This window comes from Bison bison, unplaced genomic scaffold (genome assembly GCF_000754665.1).
Source record: "Bison bison bison isolate TAMUID 2011002044 unplaced genomic scaffold, Bison_UMD1.0 scf7180017864233, whole genome shotgun sequence".
Lineage (NCBI taxonomy): Eukaryota > Metazoa > Chordata > Mammalia > Artiodactyla > Bovidae > Bison > Bison bison.
The window spans coordinates 1,395,890-1,411,005 of NW_011494805.1; the positions used below are offsets into that span (position 1 = coordinate 1,395,890).

Consider the following 15,116-nt stretch of genomic DNA (forward strand, 5'->3'; position numbering starts at 1 on the left):
GAGAGGGACTGGGCACTCCGAGCGTCCGGAGCCAGAGGAGGGGTTGTTGATCTGTTCGGCGTTTCTTCGGGTGCAAGTCCTGTCGCCTAGTCCTTAGAAAAAATACCCGGTTTTCTGGGAGATTGCGTGCTTGTGTGCCCTCTGTGCTTATCTTCCTTCCGCGAAATTGGAGCTGTGGAAGGCTTCCTCAGAAGTGTGTGTGTGTGTGTGTGTGTGTGAATTCCTGACTCGTTCTACACCAGTGTTACTTGATGATATAAGAACGTTCTGGCAGAAAAAAAGGTCTCTAGCTCTTGAAGTCCTGAGTGCGCACTGAGCTGCCTAGGGCCCCTCAGTTGAGAGAACACAGACTCATTTAACACATATCCTGAAGAAAGCTTGTGGTCATTCCATGGGGAGGTAGGAAGCTTCATGTGCTTGATGCGTCACTTCAAAGGTACTGAGAAAAGAGAGGCTCTTCTAGGTGGGGTTAAAGGGATGCCGTGCCGCTGACGTGACACCACCCGCCTCAGAGTGGGTGAGTGACAAAGCTGTGCTAAGGACAAGAACTGTGAAATATCCAGTGCGTCCTGTATACCTTTGAATATTTCCCAACAAATATTCATTGAGGAAGGCGGAGTGTGGATTGGGAAACAGGTATCCTTACTTCAAGATTTGCTCTTCAAAAATCTGTTTAAAATTTTCATCTCAGGCTTGTTTGGGTCTGGAGAGAAACTTTAGATTTTAGAGCTGGAAGTAGCAGAAGATATCTAGCTATCCCAGCTTCCTTCTTTATTTATTTATTTATTTTTAAGATAAACAGGTTCAGAGAAATTCTTTTTGTGTGTGAATTCTTTTTTAAATTTTAATTGGAGGCTACTTTACAATATTGTGGTGGTTTTGCCATACATTCACATGAGACAGCCATGGGTGTACATGTGTTCCCTGTCCTGAACGCCCCTCCCACTCCATCCCCCAGGGTCATCCCAGTGCACCAGCCCTGAGCACCCTGTCTGAACGCCCCTCCCACCTTCTCCCCATTCCATCCCCCAGGGTCATCCCAGTGCACCAGCCCTGAGCACCCTGTCTCATGCATTGCAGGTTGAGAGAAATTAAATGATTTGCTCAAGTTAGTAGAAGAGTTCGGACTAAAATCCAAGTGTCAACAGCTTCCGGTATTTTGAAGAACCAGTGGCTTGGAGGAGATTGGTGATTTAGTCACTAAGTTGTGTCTGGCTTTTGCGACCCCATGGACTGTAACCTACCAGGCTCCTCTGTCCATGGTATTTCCCAGGCAAAAGTACTGGAGTGGGTTGCCCTTTCTTTCTCCAGGGGATCTTCCCGACACAGGAATCAAACCCCTATCCCCTGCATTGCAGGCAGATTCTTCACCTACTGAGCCACAGGGAAGCTCAGCTTGGGGGAAGGGATAAATTGGGAGGTTGGGATGACATGCTCACTGCTATATATAAAAGAGATAACTAGTCAGAACCTACTGAATAGCTCAGGGAACTTTACTCAATACTCTTTAATGGCTTATATGGGAAAAGAACCTAAAAAAAGAGTGGGTATATGTATAACTGGTTCACTTTGCTGTATAGCAGAAGGTAAAACAATATTGTAAATCAACTATAGTCCAATAAAAAATAAAGAAATTAAACATTAAAAACCAGTGGCTTATATAGATTTTGTATGTTTCTTTATCTGATAGCATTAACCAAGGGCAGATTCTATAGAATTTTACCGTTAAATGTTCTAGCTGGGTGGCAAATATTTATTTATCAGCGCAATAATAATGGAAATGTTTTTGTTCTTTCAGTTCACTAGCATGGGAGTATAGGAAGCATTAGATGGTCCCACAAACCGGAGAACAATTATACCAAAGAAGTTCTCACACTGTTGTGAAAGTTCTAGGACCCACAACAGATTTCCCAACCTGGGGATCTGGCAAAGGAACTGAGAACCTCCAGGGAATTTGACTTTGAAGGCCAGTGGGATTTGTTACAGAACTTCCGCACGACTGGGGAAACAGACTCTTGGAGGGCACAAACAAAACCTCATGCGCACCAGGACCCAGGAGAAAGGAGCAGTGGCCCCACTGAGACTGAGCCAGACTTGCTGTGAGTGTTCAGGAGTCTCCAGCAGAGGCGTGGGTCGGTGGTGGCCTGCTGTGGGGTCAGAGGCAATGAGTACAACAGTCCTGGCATAAGCCCTTTCGAAGGAGGTTGCCAGTAGATGGTGAGGACAGCCGAGACACAGTTGCTAACTCTTCCGTCTCCATCGAGTCTCTTTGCTGATTTCTCCCCTTGTTGATGTTTGGTTGCTGAGTTGTGTCCTGCTCTTTTGTGACCCCGTGGACTGCAGCCTGCCAGGCACCTCTGTCCATGGGATTTTCAGGCAGGAATACTGGAGTGGGTAGCTGTTCCTTGTCCGGGGGATCTTCCCGACCCAGGGGTGGAACCTACATCTCCTGAGTCTCCTGCACTGGCAGCTGCGTTCTTTATCACAGAGCCACTGGGAAGGATTTCCGTAAGTGTCGCTTAAACATGCCCATTTCCCCATAATTTTGTGCTTGGACCATTTATCAATTTACATCCTCGTACAAGTGACACTCCCATGGTTCCAATGACTTCCTTAACCATATTCTCTGCCTTGAGAACTTCCTCCCAAATTGGAGGTTTCTCCTTCTGTATTTCTAAGTCTAAAATGGAATGCTTTCTTACCACATCATCTGCTCCCTAACAAAGGCACTCTGCCACATGATAAGCCTCGGATTCATTCTCCACCTCTCCTTTCTCACTTCTCTCATAAAAGTAGCCATTAAGCACTCTCAATTATTTCTCAAAAATGTCTCTCAAACCTGTACTTTTCCATTTCTTGAATTATTTCCTCCCCCAAACCTCACTTCCTTGCCTAAGATCTTCCATTGGGTCTCCATTATTCACAAGATTTTTCAGCTTAGCGAGGACAAACTTTACCAGTAAAGCTTTTCACAATTTCCAGCCTCAGTAACAACCACTTCCTCTCAGGCGCCCTATTCCCCAGTCATTTTCATGATATACCTTCTGGCTCTTTCAGATGTTCATACTTCTGCACATGCCTTTCCGTTGCCCTTAAAGGTCCTCCATACCAGAGTTTTCCAAACCTGCTTGAGAATAAGAATCAGGTAAAGTGCGTGTCAATAAATACAGCTGCGCACAGCTTCTCCGGAGTCTTGTTTACAGGGTCTAGGACGGGTCCTGGGAAGCTATGTTTTACCAAGTGGCCTCACTGTCATTCTTGTCATTGGGCCGGTTTAGCAGACAGGTTTCACTCTTACTCCACTTTCAGAGTGTAACGCTTTTACCCTTTCACCTGCGAAAGACCTCTGAATGCACAGGCAAAAATTCAGTCCTCCAGGACATTAGCCGTCTGCTATAGTAAGTGAGTGGGACTTGAAACATATGTTTCTTACTAACACTAACCAGGCAAGATTATAATTTACCTGTCCCCCCCACCAAAAAAAACCTTCAGTGGCTTCTATTAGCTACAAAATGAAATCTGCACTTAAGTCAACTTAGCAAGTCCTTTGAGTATCTATTATATATCAAAAAAGATTCTAGGTTTGATATAGAATCAAAGATTCTAGGTTTGATTAAGACCCAATCTCAAGGAGCTCACATGATCTAGAAAGGAATGACTCTGCTTGGCATTTAAAGTCTTACAAATCTTGGCCCAACCTGTCTTTCTCTTCTGTTTATCTCCCCGGGGCCTCTTCATATTCAGTCTCAGGCCCTTCACACTTGGTGTTCTTCGTGCTTGGAATACTCTTCCCTCTCCCATTTGATCTGGCTCACTTCTGCTGTTCCTTCAGCGTTTACCACAAGCATGTTTTCCTTAGGAAATTCTTTGTTCTTCCTGTCTAGGACAAATCCTGCTATTGTAACATCCACCTCATATCCCCTCCAAGACATTTGTCCCAGATTTGATTTTCTACTTGTTTATACGATTATTTGATTAATGTTTGTCTTCTCCTCTGTACTGCAAGCTCCACGAGGACAGGGGGCTGTGTTGTGGTTACACAGATGTTCACTGTGTAGCTGTTCGTTAATCTGTCTCTGTATGTTTATGTAACATTCAGTAGATTTGATCTATCCCTAACACTTATCTTGCACAATATACTCAAAATCAAATCTTGAACATTTATTCAAACCTAACAATACTGGAGAAGACTCTTGAGAGTCCCTTGGACTGTAAGGAGATCCAACCAGTCAATCCTAAAGGAAATCAATCCTGAATATTCATTGGAAGGACTTATGTGGAAGCTGAAACTCCAATACTTTGGTCACCTGATGTGAAGAGCTGACTCATTGGAAAAGACCCTGATGCTGGGAAAGATTGAAGGCTGGAGGAGAAGGGGACGACAGAGGATGAGATGGTTGGATGGCATCTCTGACTTGATGGACATGAGTTTGAACAAGCTCCAGGAGTTGGTGATTGACAGGGAGGCCTGGCCTGCTGCAGTTCATGGGGTCGCAAAGAGTCAGACACGGCTGAGCGACTGAACTGAACTGAACAATAATAACAGCTAAAATTTTGGATTATTTTATTATGTACCAGGCCCCTAAATGAATTATTTAATCTTTATAATGAAACTTTAAGATATATTCTATTATTACTCCCATTTCATAGAATGGCTTAAAAAATTACCCACCTCCTGCTTCCCTGTCCCTAGCATCTGAAACTACTCTCCTTCTCTGTCTTCCCATTGACGTCTTAAGTAATTGTACTCACCAGCTATTCTGCTCCACCACATGGACTAGTCTCTCAGTCTGGGATGCTCTCTCCTTTCCTCACTTACTTACTTTTCTCCTCCTCATCGCTCTCAAAAGAGTTTCTAGGACCCGCCCTAGATCAGATCAGCTCCTTGTTATATGTACTAGTTTTCTATTGTTACTACAATAAATTCCCACAAATTTAATGGCTTAAAAAAACACAATTTATCATCGCACAGTACTGGATGTGAAAACTCCTACAACCAATGTGTTGGCATAACTGTGTTCCTTCTGCAGGCTCTTGGGGGAGAATCCAATTCTCCAATGATCTTTGTTAAGAACCAGGGGCTTTCTAGGTAGACGTAAGAGACGCGGGTTCAATCCCTGCATAGGGAAGATCCCCTGAAGGAGGGCACAGCAACTCACTCCAGTATTCTTGCCTGGAGAACCCTATGGACAGAGGAGCCTGGCCGGCTATAGTCCATAGACTCACAAAGAGTCAGACATGACTAAAGTGACTTAGCACGCATCAAGAATCAACTTTGGGAAGGTTATGTGATAAAGATGATGCTGAGGTGGATGGGTTACCTCTCCTTTTATATTCATTAAGTGGCTGGTGTAGAAAACACTTTATAGCTCAATCTGAGAACCCTTAGATTCTTTAATTTCTTTCTAATCAGGCATGGACAGAGATATGAGAAAATACGCATACAGAGCTATGCAGGCAAAACTCAGTCAGAGGCACCGTAGATCTTCATTATCAGTTAGGGCAATAAAACTTATTTTTGCAAAATTATTGTTTTTCATAATGGCTACTTTTGTATTTATTACTGTGATTGTGTTATATACAATGAATATCTAGTTCTGAGAAACAAACAAAAAACTGCTGATGGAAAGAATGTGTACATGTTCGTTGAGCTGTTTAATAAATAACTATTTGATGATTCTGCAGTGTGTTTAAAGGGTAATTCTGCTGCTGCTGCTTTGGAGAGTTCATTTGACATTCTAAAAATGGATGTAATTTCAAGGGGTCACCAAAATGTATCAATTAGCCTGACATCTAAGTCTTTTTAACAGACCTATAAATTTCCAATTTCCTTTGCCATCTTAACCATGGTAAATCATTCTGAACAAGATCATTCTTTTGAACAAGAGCCTCCTTATTAGCTGAGATCAATTGAGATTAAACAATGAATAACACACTAGCTGCTGAGAACTCTTTATGAAACCACATTTATAGGATGAGTATTGAATGAAGATTAATGTGTTATTTTCAGCTTCTACATCATTGATTTAAACATTTATTCTCTAAATCCCACCGCTGGATTAAATACTAATATATATTTGGATGGATGGCTTGCTTGCCAGTATTATTTTTTCCCTATTGAATTTACATATTAATGGAAAGGAACAATTTTTAATTCAAATGTAGCTTGCTTTGCACACGATGTGTGTTTCTGAAAGTGTGACACACTAAATTGAGTAAAATAGATTTTTCCATTGAATTTTAAATTAATGATTACATCCTTTCTTTTAAATTCTGACTGATTTTCATTTGCTCTTTGGATACAAAACAAGATCCTTAGAACATCAGGTGGCCCCTATGGGACCAGGACTCAGCTGACGTTTGGAGACAATCTCACACCTCTTCTGTCACCAGAAACCTGGCCTTATGTCAAAACCTAATTCTTTAGAGTCAATGTTTTTCCACATATTGTCTGGATCATTAATTCTCTAACACTACCTGCTTTATTTTTTCCATCGAGTACATTGCTTTCTTAATTAATTGTCCATCATTTCCTGACTAGAAAGTAGGCTTCAAAAATGCATGGATTTTAGTTTCTCTTTCTTCACTGCTGAGTCTCCAGCATCCAGATCTGTACTGGCTACATTGTATGCACTCAGCAAAAAATAATGAATGAATGATTCCTTATCTTGGAAAACCAGTTTCCCTTCTCTATACCAAGCTATTCTCTATTCATCATTCAAATTCCAGGTTAAATGTCACTTTTTCAAGCCACCTTTTTTTGACACCCAAGACAAAATCAACTTTATCTACAATTTGTTCTGACAGGTCTCTGTCCTTCCGAGTTCTCCATAGCACTTATTAAAACTTTAACTTATAAAGTCTGTTATTTGTGGGATAAGTTGCTTACCTCCTGTCTTCTCTCCTAACCTGTAAAATGCCTTCATCTTGTTCTTAATCATCTCCTCACTGTCTACCATAATGCCCGAAACAGAGATGCTCCATAAGTAGCTGTTGAATGAAACTATGGATAGATGGATGACTAAGTAGCTCATAACTTTCCGTCCCTCTGTTCTATTTCTTCAATGTTCTCTCAACAAAAATACAGAGTCTAGTGAGCCAGAACGGAATGTTTTTTTTCTATACTGGAGAGGTTCTTATTTAAACATACCCCTTTATGGACTCAGTAATACTTGTATGATCTCTGAAAGTTGATACCTCACAGCAGCCTCTTTACTCCCCCTGTTATTTAATTAAATAAATGCTCTGTGAGTTTCTCCTCTGGTCCGAACCACACAGAGGGAAAGGTCATGTAAACAGCAGAAAGACCAGAAGCTTTAAAACAAAAGGATCTTTTACACTCACTACCTTTGTGAACTTGTCCAAGTCACCAGCTGAGCCGGGTTGTTTACCTGTCAGAAGAGCGGCAGTACCTGTTTTGTGTGGTTGATGTAGGGGTTATTAAGAAGACATGTGGCATGCTTGCCATATAATAGGTGCTCAAATATGGCACCCGTTGCTACTATTACTATAAGCTGAGCTCCCAGATGGCAGACTATACTTGCATTCCCAGAACCTTATGTGTAGAATACTCTCAGTAAACTTTGGTTAAACTGACCAGCAGAACATGTGCGATTTCTCCACTCTCAAAGGGCTTAAAATCTAAGCAAGAAAATAAGTTCCAAAACAGATTTATGAACCATTTAGATAATAACAAAAGATAATGCTTATTATAGTGTAATATACACAAGATTAGATGTATTACAGTTCATAAGTGCTTTGGATGGCCAGGCAGGAAATGGTAAGAGACGGCAGGCTGTAGTTATTGGGAAATTATAAGTTCACATGTTTGTGTGTCTAAGATATAGGACACTAAGCCTCTTATAAAATTTTCCAATTTCTTTGTCAAGATGTAATGCTGGATCTACCAATGTTGGGTAAAATGGACTGAACTGATGCTTCTGGGTTGGTGTGATAGCAGACAAAAGTGGGTTATTGGTCTTGAGTAGGAAGGTGTGTCTGTCATAGTAATGGGTGCTTCCTCCGCTTTAATAATCAGTGGGTAGCTAATGATCACAAACAGGTCCTGATGGCAGTGGGTAATGTTGCTCAAATAGGCCTGTATTATGTGGAGGCCATCAGAGCCCTGGAAAACTAGGACACAGACACAGTCCCGTATTCCACATCTTTGTAACATGCTCTGCACAGATTTTCAGTTGAATTGCATCATCCATAATCATTACCCATTGCTGTGCTTTCATCTTACCAAATTCTTTGTTTGCAGCTCTAATAGACGGGACTGAGATATTGAAAAGGAACAAAAGAATGTTGCTTTTCTCTAAGACATTCTTTCCCTTTTGTTACTGAGGTGTCTCTGCAAAGGCATCTGATATAGATCCAAACACAAGGACGCCCCATTAAAGGCTTTGTATATACTAACAGCTGGAGAAGGAAATGGCAACCCTTTCCAGTGTTCTTGCCTGGAGAACTCCATGGTCAGAGGAGCCTGGCAGGCTACAGTCCCTGGGGTCGCAAGAGTCAGACATGACTTAGTGACTAAAGAGAGAGAGATACTTACAGTGACACTGAATTGAATGCGGCCACGAAACACACTCCAAAGTCCCCACGTTAGGAAAAGAGATGCTCCCCGCCTCCTTCACTTCAAGCGGTGTGGGGGGTGGTGGTGATCTAGAATCCACCCATGCCCATGGGCAGCCAGCACACATCAACATGCCCAGTCTACACCTGCGGCAATACGCCCAGTCAGACCAGGTGCTCTGAGAATAAGCCACTTGCCATCACACCTGCATCACAGAGGCACACAAATGTCCCTGCAAGCCGGTGTCCCCCACCCTCCCAACCCACACCATGCACCCCGGCACGAACCTACCTGAATATTCTTATTCACAGAGACCTGACCCTGTACTCATATGCAGTCACAGACAAAAACACACAGGACGCACGTGTGGAACACCAGCATCTTGTCCTTCCAGGCCAGGTCGGCAAGGTGCACGTACATTACACACCGGCTTTCAGGGAAACAGTGGAAACAGTGTCAGACTTTATTTTGGGAGGCTCCAAAATCACTGCAGATGGTAACTGCAGCCGTGAAATTAAAAGATGCTTGCTCCTTGGAAGAAAAGTTATGACCAATCTAGAAAGCATATTAAAAAGCAGAAACATTACTTTGCCAACAAAGGTCCGTCTAGTCAAGGCTATGGTTTTTCCAGTGGTCATGTATGGATGTGAGAGTTGGACTGTGAAGAAGGCTGAGCGCCGAAGAATTGATGCTTTTGAACTGTGGTGTTGGAGAAGAGTCTTGAGAGTCCTTTGGACTGCAAGGAGATCCAACCAGCCATCCTAAAGGAAGTCAGTCCTGAACATTCATTGGAAGGACTGATGCTGAAGCTGAAACTCCAATACTTTGGCCACTTGATGTGAACAGCTGATTCATTGGAAAAGACCCTGAAGCTGGGAAAGATTGAAGACAGAAAGAAAAGGGGACAACAGAGGATGAGATGGTTGGATGGCATCACCGACTCGATGGACATGGGTTTGGGTGGACTCCGGGAGTTGGTGATGGGCAGAGAGGCCTGGCGTGCTGCGGTCCATGGGGTCGCAGAGTCGCACACGACTGAGCGACTGAACTGAACTGAACTGAACTTCGGGCCCCGCACTAGACCCCCGACAGCCGTCTGCGCTTCTCTGGGCCGGCATCAAATCGGTCACTGGCCCCGGGTGAGCCCCCAGCGTGGGTACAACAGCCCCGGGCTGCGGCCCCTGCGGCCTTTCCAGCTCTTTCCTTCTCTTCACTCCCGATGCCCGGGGCCCGGGCGGGGCCGCCGCGTCCGCCTGCGGTGCCCTCCCCTCCCGGCGCGCGGGGCGGGCCCGGCCGCCAGGAAATGCCCGGGAGAGGGAGTCACCTGCGCCCGACGGCGTGTGGACTCGCGGGCGCCGCCTCCCCGGGCCTGGCCGAGACCCGGGCGAACGTCGCTCACCTGCTCGCAGGCGCGCCCGGAGCCCCGAGCCCCGAGCCCCGAGCCCCGCGGACCGCCGCCCGGCCCCCCAGCACCATGAGCAAGTTGGGCAAGTTCTTCAAAGGTGGAGGCTCTTCCAAGAGCCGCGCGGCCCCCAGCGCCCAGGAAGCTCTGGCCCGACTTCGGGAGACGGAGGAGATGCTGGGCAAGAAGCAGGAGTACCTGGAAGGCCGCATCCAGAGAGAGCTCAGCCTGGCCAGGAAGCACGGGACGCAGAACAAACGAGGTAGGCACCCCCTGGCCTGGGGCAGCCCTGTCCGCCCGGCGCCTGCCGGGCCTTTCTGGGAACCGGTGATGATCCCCCGGCCCGGACTGGGAGAGGGCTGAGCGCAGCACCATCCTCGATGGCGAAAGAGGGAGACACACCAAACATCTCAGTGATCAAGACGAATCGCATTTTTAATGCAATCTTTAGAAAGCTCAAAGTTGACACAGAAGCATCTGTGATGAACAAAACATCAACATTTAAAGTAAAGACCGGATTGGTGTTATTGGTTCTTTTCTTTTGCAATTGGCTCCTATGTGTTCTGGAGAAGGAAATGGCAACCCACTCCAGTGTTCTTGCCTGGAGAATCCCATGGACAAAGGAGCCTGGTGGGCTACAGTCCATGGGGTCATAAAGAGTCGGACAGGACTGAGCAACTAACACACACACCTATGTGTTCTGTACAGACTTAAAAAAAAAATCAAATTCATTTTAAAATGTGATGTTTTGTTCATCATCGAGTTTTTTGCCTTAATTTTGAATTTCAAAAATATTCCAATAAAATCTTACTTATCTGGGTTATAAGATAATCTTTTTTTTGGGGGGGTGCCGCTTTAAAGTTTGCCCCCAGCTTGTCTCACCCTGGTCCAGTCCTGCTGACTCCAGCTGCACATATCAACTTCTCTGCCCTGCGTTTGTGTTTTGAATCACACAGTTTACCTTGCCTGTAAGTCTCCAGGGACGCATATTCTGGTGTGTTCCGGTTCCCTTCGCTGCGGAAGACTTTAGCTGGTGGTGCAGTTGAGATATGAAAAAAAAAAAAAAGTCAGAGATTTAAATATTAATTCTACCACTGGCTATTGCCACTTGGGAAGGACTTTGAGTCAGTAATCATTCTGGATGCTTCTTTTGCACCTTGAACCCTTTGTTCTTTGCCAGGGTGAATTGCTTTCTTTGGTGAATGGCTCTCTCTATAGAGAACAAATCTAAACAGCCCCCGTGGCGCATATAAAAACCCAGCAAGAAGTTGAAATGATTTGCTCTTGTAACACAAGGTCAATGGCAGACCCAGAAATAGGGCTGGCAATTCAGGACTGTGCTCTCCACCGAACCCTGAACTTGCATTCCCAAGAAGTTAGGCTTTCTGAGTCATAATGAAACCTTGGGAAGGTTTAGTTCGCCCTAATTGCCCTGCCATTGTTTAGTGCTGGAAAGGAACCATGTCTTGGAGTTGGCTTTGAAAGTCTTGCTCTCCCCACAAAATGTGTCCGCTACACTTGTGCCCGTTTTATAGCCAACAATAAAGAAACCAAGTTTCATTTTCCTCCGCTCTGGTGTACAACTTTTGTCCCCATTATGGCCTGTTTTAGAGTTAAGTGCTGGTTTCTATTTTTACTTCATATCTGAAAATATTTTGGGATGTTATTCAATGGCAGTTTATGCGGAGAGACTCTGACATTAAGACTTGCTAAAAAGCCATTGGTTGTTCTTTTCCTGGGTCCCTCCTCTTTGGTTTGATAGGCACTCCGACATTTGCTTAGTGTCAGTCAAGGTTTTTTTTGTTTTGTTTTATTATCCATTTGGATCTGTTTGTAGCTTTATCCACAGTGGTTGTTAAGTAAATATTGGCTTAAAAAATCTGAAAAATAAAAAACATCTGCTTCTGTGAAGTGGTGGAAATACAGATTTGCTTTCAGAAGAAAATAATGTAAAATAATATCGAAGTGTCCTTGAGGTGGCAATACACTAAAGTGTCATAAGCAGACTTTATAAAGATTCACACAAAGACGACACGAATAAGAGCGTCAACCGAACTTCCTTGAATCGGAGTAGCTACAGATATAAGTCTCAAGTTCAAGTATTAATCATCAATTGATGTCAGAAAGGCCATTTATCTTTTGTCATTTATCCATGGGACCTTCACTGGTGTGGCCCTCACCTGGTTCTGCAGTGGGCCTTGAATAGGAAGAGTGTGGCTGGCGTGAGGCCATCTGTAGTCTGAGCTGTGAGAGAATCTGGTCATAGACCATGCATTGGATACACTGTCAGCATCAGCATCTTCAAATAAACCAAGTAACTTCACATGCTCATGGCTACTGTGTTCCACTAGCCACTAAGAAATATTTTCACACATGTAATAAAGCCAAATAGACTTACTACTAAAAGGGCCTTGTGCTACACAATGTCAGTGTTAGAATGGCTATAAATTACCTGGTAATCAGAGTGACACATGTACCTGCAGTTAAAGTTTTACTTCTAGAGGTGGTTAGTCCAAGAACATGCTGTCAAGAACACTCGTTGGGTGTCCAGTTAATATCATTTCAGAAAGGGCCACACTCCCAGACAGAACAATTAAAAAAAAAAAAAAACTTTTTATTTTGTATTGGAGAATAGCCGATAACAATGCTGTGATAGTTTCAGGTGGGCAGCAAAGGGACTCAGCCACACATATCCATGTATCCATTCTCCCCCAACTCCCCTCCCATCCAGACTGCCGCATGACACGGAGCAGAGTTCCCTGTGCTCTACAGTAGGTCCCCGTTGGTCATCCACTTTAAATACAGCTGTGTGTACACATCAATTCCAAACTCCCTCACTATCTCTTCCTCCTGTTCTTATCCCTCTGGCAACCATAACTGCGTTCTCTAAGTCTGTGAGTTTGTTTCTGTTTTGTAAATAAGTTCATTTGTATCATTTCTTTTTAGATTCTTTTTATATTCTGCATATAGAGAATATCATACTATTTCTCCTTTTTGTTACTTCACTCACTATGACAATCTCTAGGTCCATCCTTGCTTCTGCACATTATTTCACTCTTTTTAATGGCTGAGTAATATTCCACTCCAGAAGGAAACGGCGGCCCACACCAGTGTTCTTGCCTGGGAAATCCCATGGACAGAGGAGCTTGGCAGGCTAGAGTCCATGGGATCGCAAAAGAGTTAGCTACGACTGAGTGACTAAACAACAAGGACGATATTCCATTGTGTGCGTGCACCGCATCTTCTTTATCCGTTCCCTGTCCGTGGACACAGGTTGCTTCCGTGTCTTGGCTGTTGTGAGCAGTGCTGCAGTGCACACTGCACATTCCTGGCCACTTCACATTCTTCCATGGTCTCCACAACAGGAGTTTTGACAGCTAGCATCCTCAATGTCAGAAATGGGTTTTATTGGTAAAATGAGTAACTGTTATATTAGCATAATAAACCTTAGAAATGGAGTTTCATTGGTGAAATTGTGGCTATCCTAAACATGTGGGTTGGCTAAGAGTTTAGAGGTACTTCCTTGCTCGCAATGTAAGGACAGGCATTAAGGATGAATGAGGTTTATAACTAACATTAGGATGGCGCCTGGGGCTTGGTCAGATCAGTGCAGCGTCCAGTCCTGGGTCCAGGTGGGTGTCTGACCTTCCATAGAGCATGGCACCCTGCCAGTGAAGGTCATTGTCTGTGTTCAGTGAGCCTTTCATATCACGTATATTAGACTAAAAGACATGGAGCTGGGGCTTCAGTGAGCTCATAAAACTGGTTGACAAACTGTTTTGGCCCACATGGCCAAGATGTGTTTGTTTAATAGGCGCATCTGCAGATCCGAGTCTGAAACTTGCTTTCACTGTAACTCAGAACAAGGCCGTGCAGTGGTGGCTAATGCTCCTTCAGACTTCTCTGGCAGTTTCCATGTTCTACCTAAACGAGCCTGAGTGAAAACAACCATGATATCAAGGCCCTGTTGATCTGAAAGAGTAACATTTGGAAGCAAGGTCTATAGTCTGGTTAAAAACTGGAGAAGAGTAGAAAGTCTTTAGCACAGTTCGTTCAGATTACTATGACAGAACTCCTTTATAACCAGCAATCCGCTTGGTGGGAAAGCACATTTTTTAGATACCACTTAATTCCTTTTTCTGCTTCTGCTGAGCACTGTCCTCCAGAGCAGTCTTCAATCCTGGCTGTATGTGAAAGTCGCCTCGATGCTCGGAGGATCCCACCCCCACAGATTCTAGTGTAACTGGCTGGAGTGCCTCTGGGGGTGACTCTGCCCTGGGGCCAGGGTTAAGGGTGAGGAAACCAAATCCATGGTCATGTCCATGGGGTGGAACTCCAAGCGCTTCCTGGCCATTTTCATATCACGGCGCCCGTGAGCACGGATGACATTTGTGTGTGTCACTGGGATGACCAAGGACCAGCAGCTTGAGGACTTGTAAACAATTGTTTTTATTCGTTTATTTTAAAAGTCTTATTGGAGTATAGTCGCTTTACAACGTTGTTAGTTTCTACTGTAAGGCAAAGTGAGTCGGCTATACATATACATTGTGTGCAGCTGCTCTCTGTCTGCCCCACCCTCTCCCTCCCGGCTGCGTCCACAAGGCTGTGCTCCGCGTCTGCGTCCCCACCGTAAACGGACAGTAACAGCCGTGTGTCCAAGGACTCTTGCCCCCCAAGCGGGGGCTCAGCGTGTCAGTGCCTTGCCGTCCCCTCCTGCCGCACGGGTCGGTGGAACCCTTAGACCTTGGGTCCCGGTTCTAACCTCCCTTACGAGGCTTTTCTTTTTTTAAAAGCTGGTATCATTAAGAGATGGTCACAGGGATTCGCTTAACTGAAGCAGATGTCCAACCGTTGGCTGGGCCGGCCTGAGTCTCCGTCTCCTCACCTGCGTGAAGTTGACGATAGGGTTGATCCTCAGGGCCGAGGGCGCTTGACTTTACTGTGTAAAGCCCTTAACTCGGTGCTCTGTAAGCATCCGCCTTTGTGATTCCGCGGCGGTTTGTTACAGGTGAGGTCGGCCCCGCACGCCTCGAGTCTTTGCAGGCGGTCGGCGTCTGGAGGCCGCGGTCAGCCAGCCCGGGCCGCCTGCGCTGCAGCCCCGCGTCTGTCACCGTCCCGCCCCTCGCAGGGGGTGGC

At 44.9% G+C, this 15,116-nt stretch overlaps 2 protein-coding genes across 2 annotated transcripts in view; one reads left to right on the forward strand and one right to left on the reverse strand.

The window, feature by feature from the left end:
• The window catches only part of ZFAND1 (zinc finger, AN1-type domain 1), a 32,764-nt gene extending 25,805 nt beyond the window's left edge, over positions 1-6,959 (reverse strand). The window contains exons 1-2 of the mRNA XM_010846238.1: positions 6,890-6,959; positions 10-92 (exon numbers count right to left, since the gene is read on the reverse strand). Of these exons, the coding sequence (XP_010844540.1) occupies positions 10-92; positions 6,890-6,959 (153 nt within the window). The remainder of the gene's footprint in view (positions 1-9; positions 93-6,889) is intronic.
• A 2,966-nt stretch (positions 6,960-9,925) lies between these two features.
• The window catches only part of CHMP4C (charged multivesicular body protein 4C), a 31,848-nt gene continuing 26,657 nt past the window's right edge, over positions 9,926-15,116 (forward strand). Inside the window, exon 1 of the mRNA XM_010846205.1 lies at positions 9,926-10,242. Within this exon, the coding sequence (XP_010844507.1) occupies positions 10,053-10,242 (190 nt within the window). The 5' untranslated portion in view covers positions 9,926-10,052. The remainder of the gene's footprint in view (positions 10,243-15,116) is intronic.